The following is a 15,999-nucleotide window of genomic DNA, read 5'->3' on the forward strand; positions in this document are numbered from 1 at the left end:
TGTAAATCACGTTTTCTATATTTTTTTATATTACTTTTTGGTGGATTTTTATATACAATGATTTCTATAGTTTCTGAATCTGCAATTATATGAATTTCACAAATTAATCTTAGATTTAAATATTGTATTGTATTATTTATTTATTTATTTATTTATTTGTGTATTATAAGTAATTCAAATGTGAAGCCAACGCGGGACACCATCTTTTTATTTATAAAAAAATATTATCTATTTCATTACCTCAAACTATTAATCAAATCAGTAAAATTATTACATGTCATTAAATCTGCTCATATAATTAATTTTAACGTTTGGCATCTTGAATAAAAAAAAATTATCATTTAATAACACAATTATAATTATCAAATAAAATTATTTATAATTAATCAATCAAGATTACATGTATACAAGTTTAATAATTTTTAAAATATTTATAAATTGATATATATAGTCCTAGATGGATGGCAAACTATGTCCATCTAGCTAGTAATCTTAACTCTATTTTCACTTGGATTAATGAAGGAATATCCCTCCCATTCACAGCCCATGCTAGAGGAGTGCTCTTGATTATATATTTACTGGAATAAGTTTTCCATTTTCTCCATTTGACTAGTTTATAATGGAAAGTAAATTGCAAATAATTACCACTCGGCGCAAATGTAAAAAAAAAAAAAAAATAATAATCAAGAATATCTGCCGTCGTTGTGTAATCTCAAACTCAACAAATCAAAGTAATTAAAATTCAGATAGTAGTTAAATAAATACCCAAAAAGCAAAATCTAAATTAATTAATTTATCTGCCCCTTGATAATGCTTTCTCAGCAGTGTCCATCTCTTCAAGAATTCTGGCCCTTCTCTTAGATGGAATGGGAGCGGTCGGTCCAAAGCTGATGTAATGCCCGGTGACAGCATTCAAAGCCGAATACATATCACGAAAAGAAGCACGACCAAGCAAAGCTTTCTCTCTTCTATACTTTGCGACCCAAGAGTTTGAAGTTTCTCTGAGGTTAGCCACTGCATCAGCCACGTTCGGATCATTCTTGTCCATGTTTACGGTGGTTCTAACCTTGTTGATCACATCCTCTGTATCTTTCACGTACTCCTCATCCGATCCTGCAAAAGCTGGAGTGATTGGGAGGACGAACGGGGAAGTCAGGATTGCGGTGGCCGAGGACAGGAAGTGACGACGAGCGTGGTGGTTTCGAGGTTGCTGCTGCTGTGGTGTTGGCGGTGGTGAAAGTGGGGCGATGGAGTTGGGTTTGGGTTTGACGGGGGAGAGGGGTTTGAGCTTGGAAGCTGGGGTTAGGAGTGCTGGTGAAGCCATGGGTTTTCTGCTGGAAGAGGAGCAGAGAGAGTCTGTTTTCTACAGAGGAGTTGTGAGGAGGCCACAGGGTTCTTGCCACGTAGGCTTATCATCTTATCCTTATTCCTGGTTGTATGGACGAGACCATACCCAGTCATAGTGCATTAGTAGGTCAAACATTGTGATGTGTCAGTGCCTGTCAATATCTTGCTTACGTGTCTGCACCCAATCACCATGCACCTCTCGAAAATACACGAAAAGGAAATGCACGATCACGTGCCTGCATAAGAAACATTTGTTGTTCCTTTCCTTCCTTTTCTTTTTCGCAAGTTAAAGCCGTTTCTCCACTCGCGGATTCATGGGTCTTCCAATGGACACGCATTCTCCCGATCGGTTTTTCATTCCCCTATATTTGCAAACAATTGTTGATTATTTTTTTTAAATTTATTTGCATCCATTTTGTTTGAAATTTATGTGCTAAATATCCACTTTTTAATTAATCGAATTAAAATCAGATTCACCAGCAATGACTTCGATGTTATGTGTTATCTATTTGAACTAATAGTCATGAGGATTTGAGATTTTGCAACAAATTTCGAGTTCAAATTATAATATCTATTTTTTATAAAAATCTGGAATTACCAGGATTTTATTTAATTACCTGAACAATAAAATGCATTTTCTAAGAGATAAGTTTACTAGAATCTAAAAAAGAAAAAATCTGAACTAATATTTGTTTAATAAACATTATCTTTTAACATAAACATGAGTATCCAGTACCTGTCGTCCTGTCTAATATTTGTACACGTACTCAATCTAATCCCATCTCCTCCCAGAACAGATCATCTCTATGTAGGTTCTTCATCTCTACTCTGAGAAACATCCAAAGACACAGACAGGATTAGGAACATGGTAAAAGTAGGAGAAAAACAGGTTGGATTTCCTGTAATAATAGCGATGAAAGGGCATCCTGGCACGGGCAAGAGTACTTTAGCCAGCTCTTTAGCTTCATCTCTCAAGATCCCTCTCATAGACAAAGATGATGTCCGTGACTGCACCATATCCATCCAAAACTCCTCACCCGCTACAGCATCCAAACTCCTCAACGACCTCTCTTACGACGTTGTCTGGCAGATCGCCTCCACTCAGCTCCGTTTAGGTCTCAGCGTCATCATCGACTCTCCACTCTCTCGGAGGGCCCATCTCGATAGGCTTGTCCAGGTGGCCTCCTCTACCGGGTCCCTCCTCGTGATTGTCGAGTGCAAGCCGTTGGATGAGGGTGTTTGGCGGAGAAGGCTAGAGCAACGTGGCAAGGGTGATCAGGCTAGCTGGCATAAGCCTTCAACGTGGCAGGATCTTGAGAGGCTACTTGAAGGGTACGGTGGGTCCACTGACTATGATGTTGGCGATGTACCGAAGATAGTCCTGGATACTTCTGCTGCGGTAGCGGTGGATGAGCTTGTTTCGAGGGTGGTGGATTTCGTTGTTTCTTCTGCTTGTACAGGTTATCACAACTAGAATTAATTACTCTTGATATTATATGTATAATATTCAAACTATCATATGTATATAACTTTGTAGATGAGTCTAGAATGGTCGATCTTGCTTTTTTAAGTTGTTGGATAAACAATAAATGTGATGAGAACATGGCATATAGTTGCCAAAAAAAAAGTTAGCACGCACCAGTTAGCTTGCCCTTTTCGAGAATCTAGAGCACAGCGTATGAGGCCCTCCGAGGTTACGAAAGAACAGCCGAGGCAAAAACAAAATCCAAGCTTATGTTTGTTTCTCGAGATACTATGTGATGTAGATAACTCTAACGGGTGCTCATAGATCTAACAAGAAATCCATTACACTTCGGCGGCATTAGCGGCGCCTCTCGGGCAAAAATTGTTTTATGTCGTGTTTTTGGGTTTGTGTTCTTTTTTCTTTCTATTGTTGCCATGTGTGTCGACGGTGGTAAAATGATGTATTGCCGTTGAGATTTTGTTTTTGTTTTTTTCCTCCTTGGATTTTTTTGTTGTTGATATTTCGGTCCATATTATTTTTTAGCTCTTTTATAAAAAAAATATTTAGTTTTCATTTTATCATATGTTATTTTTTTCAATTTGTTGCTTTTCTTTGATTTATTTTTTTCTTTGGTTTCTTTTAAAAAGTTTAATGGTTTTTTATTCAGATTTATGGTATATCATATTTTTCAATTTAATATTTGTTCTTTTATTTTTTATATTTAATTTATTTTTCTTCTCAATTTCATCATTCAATAAAAAAAATATAATTACTTCCTAATTTATTTTTTATTTTGATTTTTATTAACATTCTTCTAATTGCTATTTTTATCTTTTTTTAATGTTGAATCTTTTTATTTGATTGTTTTTTTTTAATTTTATTGTTCAATATTTAATTTATTAAAAATTAAATTTAGTGATTTTTTTTAATATTCGGTGCTTATAATCTAGTGACCTAGGTTAAATTTGAAAAAGAGTTGTAATGGATGCTTACTGAGACAAATTTATTGATATCCATTCCTTATCAATTACTCATTATTTAAGAAATTCTAATATTCATAAAATATCTATCAAGATTCGGGTATTCACATGGATATTCATTATTTAACTATTATTTATAATTCAATTAAAAATAAAATTGTTGATATATATAAAGTAATTACACAACACATTATATATGTCTGTATATTGAATGATAAGATGATAAATATTATACATATATGTGTTTTATATCAATATTGAGATGTGTATGTATAATATTGTATTAAAAAATCCAAATATTCTACAAATATATCAATATATCATAAATATATTTTAAGTTAGGTTCAATTGGGATTCAGGTTGTGTTTGACAATACAATTTTCTACCTTTTATTCATCAGCTAAGGTAACCATTCAAAAAATATTCACTCATTCAAGTTAGTTAAGGTTAACTGAGGAGCGATTTAATAATTGAAAAAAATATAAAAAAACCATAGTCAATGAGCTTTTTTATCTCTTCACAATGTTTTTTTTTATCAATACCAAGTCAACCTACAGACAATTTAGTGTGTAGTAAAGTTAATAACACGTGTGGTGCTTTTTGGCGACCTACATCGAATCATTGCAAGTGTAGTTGTGCTCTATTCCATTTGAGGTGACTCGTGTGATAATTGGTGTTGCGGTTTGTTGTTGATAATGCTCTCTCTCTCTCTCTCTCTCTCTCTCCTTGCCTTAAAATTTATGTTGACTGCATAGAAATTCAGAGTTGTCCTCTGATTTATAAAAATTTCTACTTCGATATTTATTATTTGGATTTCTAATTTTTGTTATTGATGTTTTTGTAAAACTTCAATTTGTTTTTACAATTTTATCATTCAACTCCAATCTGAGATGTATGATTTTTTCTAGTTTCATCCTTGTTTTCTTTAATTTTTATGGCATTTTGTTAAATTGATTTTTTTTCAATGTTACCCTTCAATAAAAAATAAAAAATATATCTTGTTTCAATTTTGATCTTAAATCTTTTAGTTGATATTTTTTAATCATTTTATTAATTGATTTTTTTTTTAATTTCACTATTCAACATTTAACTAGGAATTGCATTTCATGGTTTTTCCATGCATAGTGCTTCTAGTATAATACTCAGGTTACAAGTTTGAAAAGTTAACGTAAATTCACATTTGTTTTTTTTAATAAGCTTTGTGATTTTTTTTATGTATCGGATTATTCTGATCTCATTACCTGAATCAAGGGTCTGGCTAAATAACTCAGGTTAGGTTGACCCTGATTATCAAGTTTGTTATACTAACATGGATTGATTAATATCAAAATTTTTAGATCTTTTTTTACCCATTTTTATCATTCAGTATTTAATAGACTGGAATTGAACTATATAATTTTATCAACGTTCCTTTTTGAATTTGTCTTTTCAAGTTATCATGATTATTTTTTTATAATTTTATTACATATATTGTTGTTATTTTTTTTTATTATTTAATTAAAATAAAACTAAGTTAATTAACTAAGTGAAGTCAAAGTTCCGGTCTTATTTGTATTTCTCATTTGAATTGCGTTTGTAATACCAAACCATTACTTTCAGCTTAGCGTGTGCCCGCAACTTGTACAAGAACTTCTTGCTGTAGTGGCAAACGTAATTGTAGCTTGAAAAATATTACTCGAGAATAATAAAATTACAACTTTGAGGTACAGCTCCAAGGCATTCAAGACAATGAATCTAAATAATTAATCTCCGGAAAACATTTATTTATTTTTATATCATCAAATGGCATGTAAACATTACTAGCAATACATACTCCTGTTCGTTTTTATATTTTAAAAAAATTTAAATTTTTTTATTATTTTAAATTAATATATTTTTTATATTTTCAGATAATTTAATATGCTGATATCAAAAATAATTTTTAAAAATTAAAAAAAAATATTATTTTAATATATTAAAAATAAAAACACCTTACAAAAGATTATTTTCTAAATTACTGTGGTTTTTTTTTATAAATTTTGTTTGTTTATTATCATTATTAATTTTTTTATTATCTTATTAAAATAAAATGAACTTTTTAAATTCAATCGGGACTTTTTTTTTTTTTATAAAAAAACACTTACATTATCTATGTATATTTTAAAAAAAAAAAATACTTGCAGATTAGTAGCACAGGCCCAGCAGATATTGAAACTCAAAAGTATTGAAAAAAAAGAAAGAACATGCTATTTTACTAGGAGGCCCCTCGCGTTACCGGGAAGGAAAATAAAATAAAAAAGCAAATCAATATTACGAGTCAACTGTCAGACATGTGGTCTTCCCTTTTCTTTCTTTTATTCTGCGAGGACAGCTTCCAAAACTTGGATTCCAGGCTACGAATTCACATATGTTAATTATTGAAAACACCCCCAACAACAATAGTCTTTTCTAATCTTGCCTCCTGTGTACTCATCTCCCTGTCAATTTATTCACTGCTAAGTAAATTTGCAAGTCAACTATAAGGTCTCCGATAACCTCTGCTTTTCATCTCAAGCTGCTTCTTTATCGCATTTCAAATAAATCAAAGTCTGTCTTCTTCACAAGCAGTAATCTTTTCTGCTTTTTTTTTTGTTGTTGCTTTTCCTTCGAGTTTCTGCTCTTTCAGTGCTTGATTCTATCCGTGTTTAGCTTAGTTTTGATGTTTATGCCTTTGTTTTGCAAGTTTTGGGATTTCAAGCGAGGAAACTTGGTGTGATTAGTTCCTTTGGTTGCTGTCCTCATTTTCCCCAGCTCTTGACCGTATCTGTTCTGTTTTGTTATCTGGGTTTTCTTTTTTCAATTACCATATCCTGGTTTTATGATTCCTGTCTGATTAAAGATTAAAGATGACTATCGATTCATGGCCATTAAAGTGAACAATATTCTCACGTGGTCATTCCTTTAAACCCGATACTTATTATTCTGTCAATTCAATGTTTCTTGATGAGTTTAAGTGCTTGGTGGGCTTAACTAGAGACATTTAGATCCAAAATCATGGAAAGTCCCAATGAAATGACATCTTCTTTGAGTTTCGCTTCATCTTCGTACTTATCAAATGGGTCCAGTATCCACCACGTATCAGCCTCAAATGTTCCTGAGCCTGGTGTAAACCTTGAAAACTTGAGCTTAAACAAGCTTAGTGGCAATCTTGAAAGGCTATTACTTGATAAGGAATATGATTACAGCGATGCAGAGATTTTTGTCGAGGGCACCCCTGTTGGTGTCCATCGGTGTGTATTGGCTGCCCGTAGTCAGTTCTTTCATGAGCTTTTTAAGAAGGGAAATAACAATTCGACGAATGGAGATAAACCCAGGTACCTCATGTCTGATTTGGTGCCTTATGGTGGTGTTGGATATGAAGCCTTTCATGTTTTCTTGCATTATTTGTACACTGGAAAGCTTAAGCCATCTCCGCCAGAAGTGTCACGGTGTGTTGATGATGTTTGTGCCCATGATGCTTGCCGCCCTGCTATTAATTATGTAGTGGAATTGATGTGTGCCTCTGCCACTTTTCAGATGAAAGAGCTTGTTTTGCTTTTTCAGGTAAGCAGTGATTTCATGGATAAATTATTATGTGGTCCTATGTATTTTAACTCGCAGCGATTCATAAATAGGGAATGATAATTGACAACTTAATTGCTAGACCAAAATGTGTGTTTCGTCGTCTTTTTTGATTTTTCATGGATTGTCAGGATAGTTTTTTCCTCATTCAACGTTCATTTATCCTTTCAGCGGCGTCTCCTGAACTTTATTGAGAAGGCTCTTGTTGAAGATGTAATCCCAATTCTTATGGCTGCTTTCCATTACCAGCTAGACCAGCTCCTCTCTCACTGCATCGAAAGACTTGTAAGATCAGATCTTGATAGCACATGCATAGATAAAGAGCTCCCTGATGAAATTTCCTGTAAAATTAAATTACTTCGCAAAAAATCTCTGCCAGAAGCTGAAAGTAGTGTTGAAGAGGTGGACCCCATACTTGAAAAGAGTTTCAGGAGAATCCACAAGGCATTGGATTCGGACGATGTTGAACTGGTGAAGCTTCTCTTGAGTGAATCTAATTTAACTTTGGATGATGCTTATGCTCTCCATTATGCTGTTGCCTACTGTGATCCTAAGATTGTCAAGGAAGTTCTTAGTTTAGGCTCAGCTGATCTCAATCTCAAGAACTCCAGAGGATATTCGGTACTTCATGTTGCTGCAAGGCGCAAGGAGCCATCAATCATAATGGCACTACTAACTAGGGGCGCCAGTGCATCAGAAACTACATTGGATGGACAAAATGCAGTTGCAATTTGTCGTAGGTTGACTAGGCCAAAGGATTATAATGAAGACACCAAGCAAGGTCAGGAATCTAACAAAGACAGGATATGCATTGATGTACTGGAGACAAATATGCGAAGAAGGACTTCAATGTCTGCAAACGTCTCAATACTGTCGCCATCGGTAGCTGATGATTTGAGCATGAAGCTGGACTACCTGGAAAATAGAGGTGATAAATATTTATTTATATTATCCAATTTCTTTTCACCAATGCTGAAGATATCATAAATCCACTCTGCCACACCACAAATTTGGGTAATTAGTACTAATCACTATGCATCTTCAAAATATTTTGGGAAGAAATCCTGCAGCAGCATGTTTTAATTTATTATTTGTTGAATATTTTTTTCCAAATCATAATTTTAGTTTCAAATTGTCAAAAAAAATAATTAGTTAGACATTTTTTATGCTCTAGCTAAAGAAAATTGAAAGACAAAGGTTTTGATAAGAAGATAAATCTTTTATTGAAGGGGAAATGAATACACAACAATATTTTTACAATGCTAGAGTAGCTGGTATTTAACATAACAATAAGGTATCAGCTTGTATAGAATATGTGCAAATAAAATCTCTAAGATGTGATATGCTGTTTTGACTGATTTGAATGTTAACTAACGTGATCCGAGTTGATTTGTTTCCATAACATGAGTTACCATCTTGGGGTGAGTTTATTACCATTAAGACTCCTTCATGAGTTACCATCTTGAAGTGAGTTAGTTGCTATTAGGACTCCTTTACCAATCAACTTCTCTCTACTAACATAGGCTGATTTGTGGGAGTGTTCATCCTTGTCACTCCAGTTGTTTTGGGTCTCTTTGTCACTTTAGTTACTATTAATATCCTCCCTCAAACTATGTCGGGGCTAGAGGCAAAGTTTTCCCTTAAAGTAGCTAAATGCAACTTTTGACATAGGTTTGGTGAAGATGTCGGTTACTTGATTATTAGCGGAGACATGTTAAGTGATGAGAAGTTCAAGTGCATCTCGTCCATGCACAAAATAATAATCCAACTCAATGTGTTTGCAGTTAGCGTGAAACATTGGATTGTCCTTCATATGTAGAGCACTGGGATTGTCATAGTAGAGGATTGGTAGAGAAAGAGAGTGAAATGTGAAGATCTTTTAGAATAAAGGTTAGCCATGTAGGTTCTGCTAATGTGTTGACAATGACTATATTTTACTTCAATGATTGATCAAGACACGATATGTTGTTTCTTTGCACACCAGGAATTGAGGTTTCTGGCAAGGAATGTGCAATATCTAGTGGTGAAACATCTTGTGGTAGGGCAATCTGCCCAATCTGCATTTGAGAAAGCACAAAGATCAAGTGTAGAATGAAAAGTAAAATATATACCAATATCATTGGTGCCTTTGACATATCTTAAAATGCACTGAACCATTTTAAAATGTTAATAGTTGGAGCATACATAAATTGAGAGATAAAGTTAACATTGTATGAAAGATTAAGTTTTGTGAGTGTTAGATACTATAAGACACCAACAAGTCCACAAAAAGAGTGTGGATCTTTCGGTAATGTGTTATTTGCCGGGGTCTTAGTCTTAGCTTCAAGTAATGTGTTCATGGGTTTACAATCCACCATATGAGCTCGTTCAAGGATGGTAAGTGCATTGTGTGATCAAGAAAGATGAAGACCTTCAAATGTGTGAGTGACCTCAATCCCAAGAAAATGATGAGCTGGTCCAATATCTTTCATTGCAAATTCTGAACTTAAGAGCTGAATGAAATTTGTAAATAGAAGAATAAAAGATCCCGTGAGAAGTATATCATCAACAAAAAAAAAAAAGATTAGTGTATCAGAGTTAGAGTGAAAGATAATTAGTGATAGGTCTACAAGGTTGTAAAAAAAACCATATCTAGGAAGGACTATACTAAACTAATCAAACCAAGCACATGGTGCTTGTTTGAGACCATAAAAAGCCTTTTGGAGGTTGTAAACATGTTACAGATATTGTGGACTTGCCATTTGTGGAGGTTGTTCCATATATATGTCTTATGAAATTAAACCATGTAAGGTATTTTTTTACATCAAGTTGATGTATAAGCCATTTCTGAACTAGTGCTACGGTGATAACCATACATATAGTTCCAGGTTTGATAATTAGAAAGGTCTCGGTATAGTCCAATCATTACTGTTAAAATCGCGAGTTGACTTATAAAATTGTACGAGTCAATATATATCTAACGTGCAAACTCAGACTATAAACTCAAAAACCAGTAAAATCAATCTCGACTCGTCAAAACTAGCAAACTTGGTTAAAATCATGTAAAGTTGCAATTTTGCACCGAATGTACTAGTTTACGACCAAAAACATTTAGGTATTGCATATTGCATAAATTACACATGGTTTTTGGCATGGAGCAAAAATATACAATGTGCCAAATTGAGGTGTCTCAAATGTATTAATTTCCCTACCTCGTTTGGTATTTCTTTAATTGAAGACCCTCATAAATAAAATGACCTGATGCATGTCAATTGCTTGAATACATCAAATAGTGTAACTCCAAGTGAAGGGTATATAGTGTCGATCAAGAGGATCTGAAGACCTTTTGCTTTATGAATGGACATAAGAAAAGAGGTCTCCTCTTATAGCTTCTTGATCAAATGACAAACCTTTTCATATGAAGTCTTCATTGTTGGTTCACTAAGATTATTGACATTCATGGTTATACATTCATTTTTTTGTCAAAAATTAGGCAAAACCATGCACTATATCATACATCTTGAATTTCATACCTTCAAACTCATTCAACTCCAATCTTGGAAGAAAGAGCGTGTTGCTAAGACTTAAAAGTACTCCTCTCCAACAAACTCCATATCTCTACTTGGAGTCTCCTTAAGGTAACCCTGAGCCATCCACATCTTCACCAATTCGAGTTTGCCCATGTTTGGAAACATGGTAGTCTAACCTAATCTTAAGCAAATGATTCGTGTTATTGCCTAAACTTCAATGAGAATAACCTCAAATGATCTTTATTGATGAAATTGCTTATTGTTTTTATGAACCATGCATGAAAAAAAATTTTACTTATGATTTTACAATATGTTTTTACAATTCGAGTTTACATTTTATTTTTATGTCGTGTTAAAAAAACATTTTTGACAACGTTGAGTCCAATCCATCAACTTGGTGAGACCCCTTTACTACCACTCGAGCTTTTAGACGATATAGTGAACCATCAGGTTTTAGTTTTGGTTTGAGAACCCATTTAGAGCCAATGACATGTATGACAATTGTGCAACGAACATGTTCCTAAGTCTAATTTTTTTGAAGAGCCTTAAGTTCCTCTTTCATTGCAGCCTTCTAGCTAGGGTGAGCTAATAAGGCAGATTGAATGTTGTAAGGTTCACGAGGAATGGTTGCTGATGATTTGAGAGAAGTTAAAACATATTTTGAATTGGGCTTAACAATCCTTCTTTGTGATTTAGTAACTATGATATGTGGTGGAAGAGGTGCATGTGGAGAATGCACAAATTGGGTGTCTGATTAGTAGCATGCAATGTAAAATATAGGGATTCCAAAGTAATAGCAGACGAAGCCAATTTATTAATAAAGTAGACAACAATAATGAAAGCTTAAACCTATAAAAATAAAGGATTACCACTGTGAAATAGTAGTCATACTTAGTTCCTGTATTATTCTATGTCGCCTTTCTACTGTACCTGTTTGTTCTAGAGTATAAGAGTATGATATCTGATGAACCATGCCTGTTGAGAGAAGCATGATGATAGTTTGGAGTTTATGAGTTCTGCTCCGCTATTAGAGTGAAAAACCATGATATGTTTGTTAAATTGTCTAGAGACATAATTTTCAAAGGCTCAATAAGCATTTGAAAAGTCAAACATATGTTGTAGAGGGATTATCCAAGTATACTTAGAGGGATCATCTACTAAATGTGCATAGTATTTGAATTTTTCTATTGATAAAATAGGAGCAAGTCCCAACAAATCACAATGAGTTTTTTCAAAATTATCAGAACTAGATTGTTTAGAATGGAAGAAAGTTAATCTACTAAGCTTCTTGAATTGACAACTATCACAAACACGTTCATGTTTTACAGTTTCGATAATATCAATCAAGCCTTTATTTTCCAATTTGATTCTTAATTTAATTTCTATTTTTTTCCTAGACCATTTTGTAAAAACTTTGATGGTTTTCAATTTCATTCTTAATCCAAGTTTATCTTGTATTATTTCAATTTCTACCGTACTCGTTTGTTTTGGAGTATAAAAGCATGATACTTGATGAACCACACCTCTTGAGAGGAAGTGTGATGATAGTTTGGAGTTTATGGATTCTCCTTCTCCATCATAGTGAAAAACCTTGATTTGTTTGTTAAATTATCTAGAGACATAATGTTTAAAGGCTAAATAAGTATTTGCAAAGTCAGGCTTGTGTTGTAAAGGGATTATCCAAGTATACTTAAAGGAAATCATCTACTAAACATGCATAATATCCAACCATGAAGGAGATGATTTGCCTTTCTCCAGGCAACATATTCTTCAGTTAGTTTTGGTGCAAAGGTGTTTGAATTTGTGGTGTTATTTGAGTCTGGTGTGATATACTTGGTGGAGGCTGAATCTTCATTAGTGAGGTGCCTAACCAACTCTTGACTTCCCGCAAGAGCCAAGGCTTGTTCTCTTCATTAGGGATAATTTGTAGGGCTAAGTTTGAGGGTAATGAAATTACCAACATTGACAGATGCTATATGGTTCTGCTGGGATTGTTGTGTGTTCACACTGGCTCTAATACCATAAAGAAAATTGAGAGCCAAAGGTGTTTGATGAAAAGATGAATCTTTTATTGAAGGGGACGTGAATACTTCTCTCCACTAACAGAGGCTGATTTGTGGGAGTATTCATCCTTGTCACTCCAATTGTTTTGGGTTTCCTTGTTACTCCAGTTACGGTTAATACTAGCGCCCTTCAATTAGTAAATTTTGTGTGTGTTGAATTTACTGCTCAAAATTAGAAGTTCACTTCGAATCAAGAAAGAACACAAACATGGACGTGTAAAGATAACCATGTGCAAATGATCTACAGCGGTAAAGATTCCATGGTACTCTTTATGTAATGGTCCATTTTGATCATTAAAGTTGGGTAACACAGCTTTTAATGATAATGGCTGCGGTTGCTATAATTGTGAACCTGAAGTTAAACTGAAGGGGAGTAACAAAACAGGAAGTGAAATTCCTGCAATTTGATATAATGGCCATTGTTCAGTTCTGGGTTGTGAAGCAATAAGGTAAGGCATGATTGTGGATCTTGAGGCATTTGGCATACACTGGTTTAGCCCCGGCTCCGTCATCTGTAACTTTTTCAAGAAAATGTCCTTTAAATATTTGATTGCTGTTCTGAAATAAGAGCTAACTGCTAATCTACTTTGTGGCAGTGGCTTTTGCACGATTGCTGTTTCCTGCAGAGGCCAGGCTAGCCATGGACTCTGCAAATGCAAATTCAACCTCAATGTACACTGGCCTTTCGGCATCGAAATCAAAAGGCTCAAGTGGGGACTTAAGGGAGGTTGATTTGAATGAGACACCCACTGTTCAAGCCAAACGACTCCAGTCGAGACTACAAGCACTGCATAAAACAGGTACAATTCACTGCAGCCTTCGGAACCTCCAGTTTTTGTCATTTTATCTCTGACTCCCAGTTTACAAGTCAAGTCGTAAGATTTTCCCTGTGCTTTTTTATCTTACCGTAAATGTAAGAGAATATTATCAGGAAAACCAATTACTATACCCTCATGAAGCCATATTGACCTAAATTTGTGGATCCATCTTTCTAGTCACGTAAAAAAAGTTTTTGGATATACCCTCGTGAAGCCAACATGAATGGGCATAAAGCTTCTTGGGCAATTTTACTGCAGCAGGGTTTCTGTACTTGCATATAGACATGTACGAGTATGTTTGTCAGTATGGTAATAGTTGCTTTTTAAATAACTTTTCGTGTCAAAATGCACGCCAATGATTTTTTTATTTTTTTAAAAATCATTTTTGACATCAGCATATCAAAACGATCCAAAACATACAAACCATATTAAATTTTAGCAAAAAAAAATTTTTTGAATTTTTTGGGAATGTGGTTTCAACCGCGTTCCCAAACGGTTTTATAATCTGTGCATTCAGGTGGGTGCCCTGTGTATGTATTATGCACAACCGCGAGACAGAAATGTTCAATGACTAATGTCTTAAGCAAGATACTTTTCATAATGGTCTCTTCGACCACTCAGAAGACATTTGTGAAGTCGAACTTGGGGGGATTAGATTACTGATAGAAGCAGTTCCATTGCCAATGAATGTGGACACAAAACCTTGAAGTTCCCTTGAGTTGAACATTAACACCCTAATAATCAAATGCAACTTGCAGTAGATGGGCATAAGTGGGGATTTGTATAAACACGAGTTGCTTGATGCATTTGGTGAATTTTCTTTGATGGCAGTGGAGACAGGTCGGCACTATTTCCCTCATTGCTCGGAAGTGGTTGACAAGTTTCTGGATGATGATATGCCTGATGCTCTCTTCCTTGATAAGGGCACTCCAGAAGAGCAGAAAACCAAGAAGATGCGCTTCATGGAGCTTAAAGACGATGTGCAGAAGGCGTTTTACAAGGACATGGAGAACAACAGATCTGCCCGCTCATCATCTTCTTCGTCCTCGTCTTCTCCAAAAAGCGGTGTAACATACAAGGCAAGGAGAAAATTCTAAGACTTGTGTTCCCTGTTCTTCTTCGTCCTCATCGTCATCATTGTTGTTGACATCCAAGGTTATTTGTATAGAGTAATGCTAAACATGAAAGAAAATATGATAATAAAGAACTCCAAGAATACAAAGGAATATTTTAAAATAGGATGTCCTTATAGATCACAAAATGTATAATATATTTGGAGTTTTTTTTTTTGTCATCTTTTCTTAATATTTAGCATTACTCGTTGGTATAATAACATAAGATTGATAGCATCCCTAAAATTAAGAAGTTTTGCGGATTTTCTTCTGAATGTAATATATCTCGAAGTCACTGGCTTGTGAAATTGATTTATTGTGTGATTTGTATTAAGTGTATGTTTGTTTTAAAAGTGTTTTTTTTTTTGATAATGCATCAAAATGATTATTGTCAGATATTTTTTAAAATTTTGATATCAAAATCATAAAAAAAAAAACATTTTGAAAAAGCATTTGATGCTTTTTTAAATGAAATTTACCAAAAAATAGAAGTTATTGTACTTCTAAACATTCATTTAAAAACTTTAAATTTAAAATAACTGTAGCTTGAATAATTTTTAAAAGCAATAAAAACAAATATAAAAAAATAACTATTTGAAATAAGAATAAAAAGTGCATTTCTTTATTTAAAATTGTTTTATCTTATTAATATGTTTTATTTTTTTAGATTTTTTTTATCAAGGTATTTGTTTTTCAAAATAATATTTTATCTAAAGCAAGTTTTAATTGAAAGTTAATATTAAAATTCCATTTGATTTAAAAAATAATTTAGATGACATCGTGTTATATATATATATATATATATATATATATATATAAAAGTTTTTGTGATTGTGGTTTGAAAAAAATAAATTTTTAAAAAGTGTTATTAGTTGTGGTTAATTGAATTTAATACGTGTTTAGTAAAAATTATGGTTGAAATTTATGTGTAACAAAAAACATGTATAAAATATTTGGTAATTGTGTTTGGCAGTATGGTTACGGTTGCTTTTTAAAGTATTTTTTACTTAGAAATATATTAAAATAATATATTTTTTTATTTTTAAAAATTATTTGAAGCAAATAAACTTTTTTTTATTTTTTTTTAAATGCTTTTGAAACGCAAAAACAAACTAATTTTTACAAA

General features: G+C 33.5%; 2 protein-coding genes across 2 annotated transcripts; one reads left to right on the forward strand and one right to left on the reverse strand.

Annotated features, from left to right (window-relative positions):
- Nucleotides 1-658: 658 nt before the first annotated feature.
- Nucleotides 659-1,686, reverse strand: LOC118049233 (photosystem II repair protein PSB27-H1, chloroplastic). The gene has a single exon (XM_035059176.2). The coding sequence runs from the start codon at nt 1,322-1,324 to the stop codon at nt 794-796; it is 531 nt and encodes a 176-aa protein (XP_034915067.1). The 5' UTR covers nt 1,325-1,686; the 3' UTR covers nt 659-793.
- A 4,421-nt stretch (nt 1,687-6,107) lies between these two features.
- On the forward strand, nt 6,108-15,212 carry LOC118049234 (BTB/POZ domain and ankyrin repeat-containing protein NPR1). Its single transcript, XM_035059177.2, has 4 exons — nt 6,108-7,353; nt 7,543-8,299; nt 13,540-13,743; nt 14,593-15,212. The coding sequence occupies exons 1-4, from the start codon at nt 6,805-6,807 to the stop codon at nt 14,856-14,858; spliced, it is 1,776 nt and encodes a 591-aa protein (XP_034915068.1). The 5' UTR covers nt 6,108-6,804; the 3' UTR covers nt 14,859-15,212.
- Nucleotides 15,213-15,999: the final 787 nt, after the last annotated feature.

Source organism: Populus alba, chromosome 2 (assembly GCF_005239225.2).
Source record: "Populus alba chromosome 2, ASM523922v2, whole genome shotgun sequence".
In the NCBI taxonomy this organism is placed as follows: domain Eukaryota; kingdom Viridiplantae; phylum Streptophyta; class Magnoliopsida; order Malpighiales; family Salicaceae; genus Populus; species Populus alba.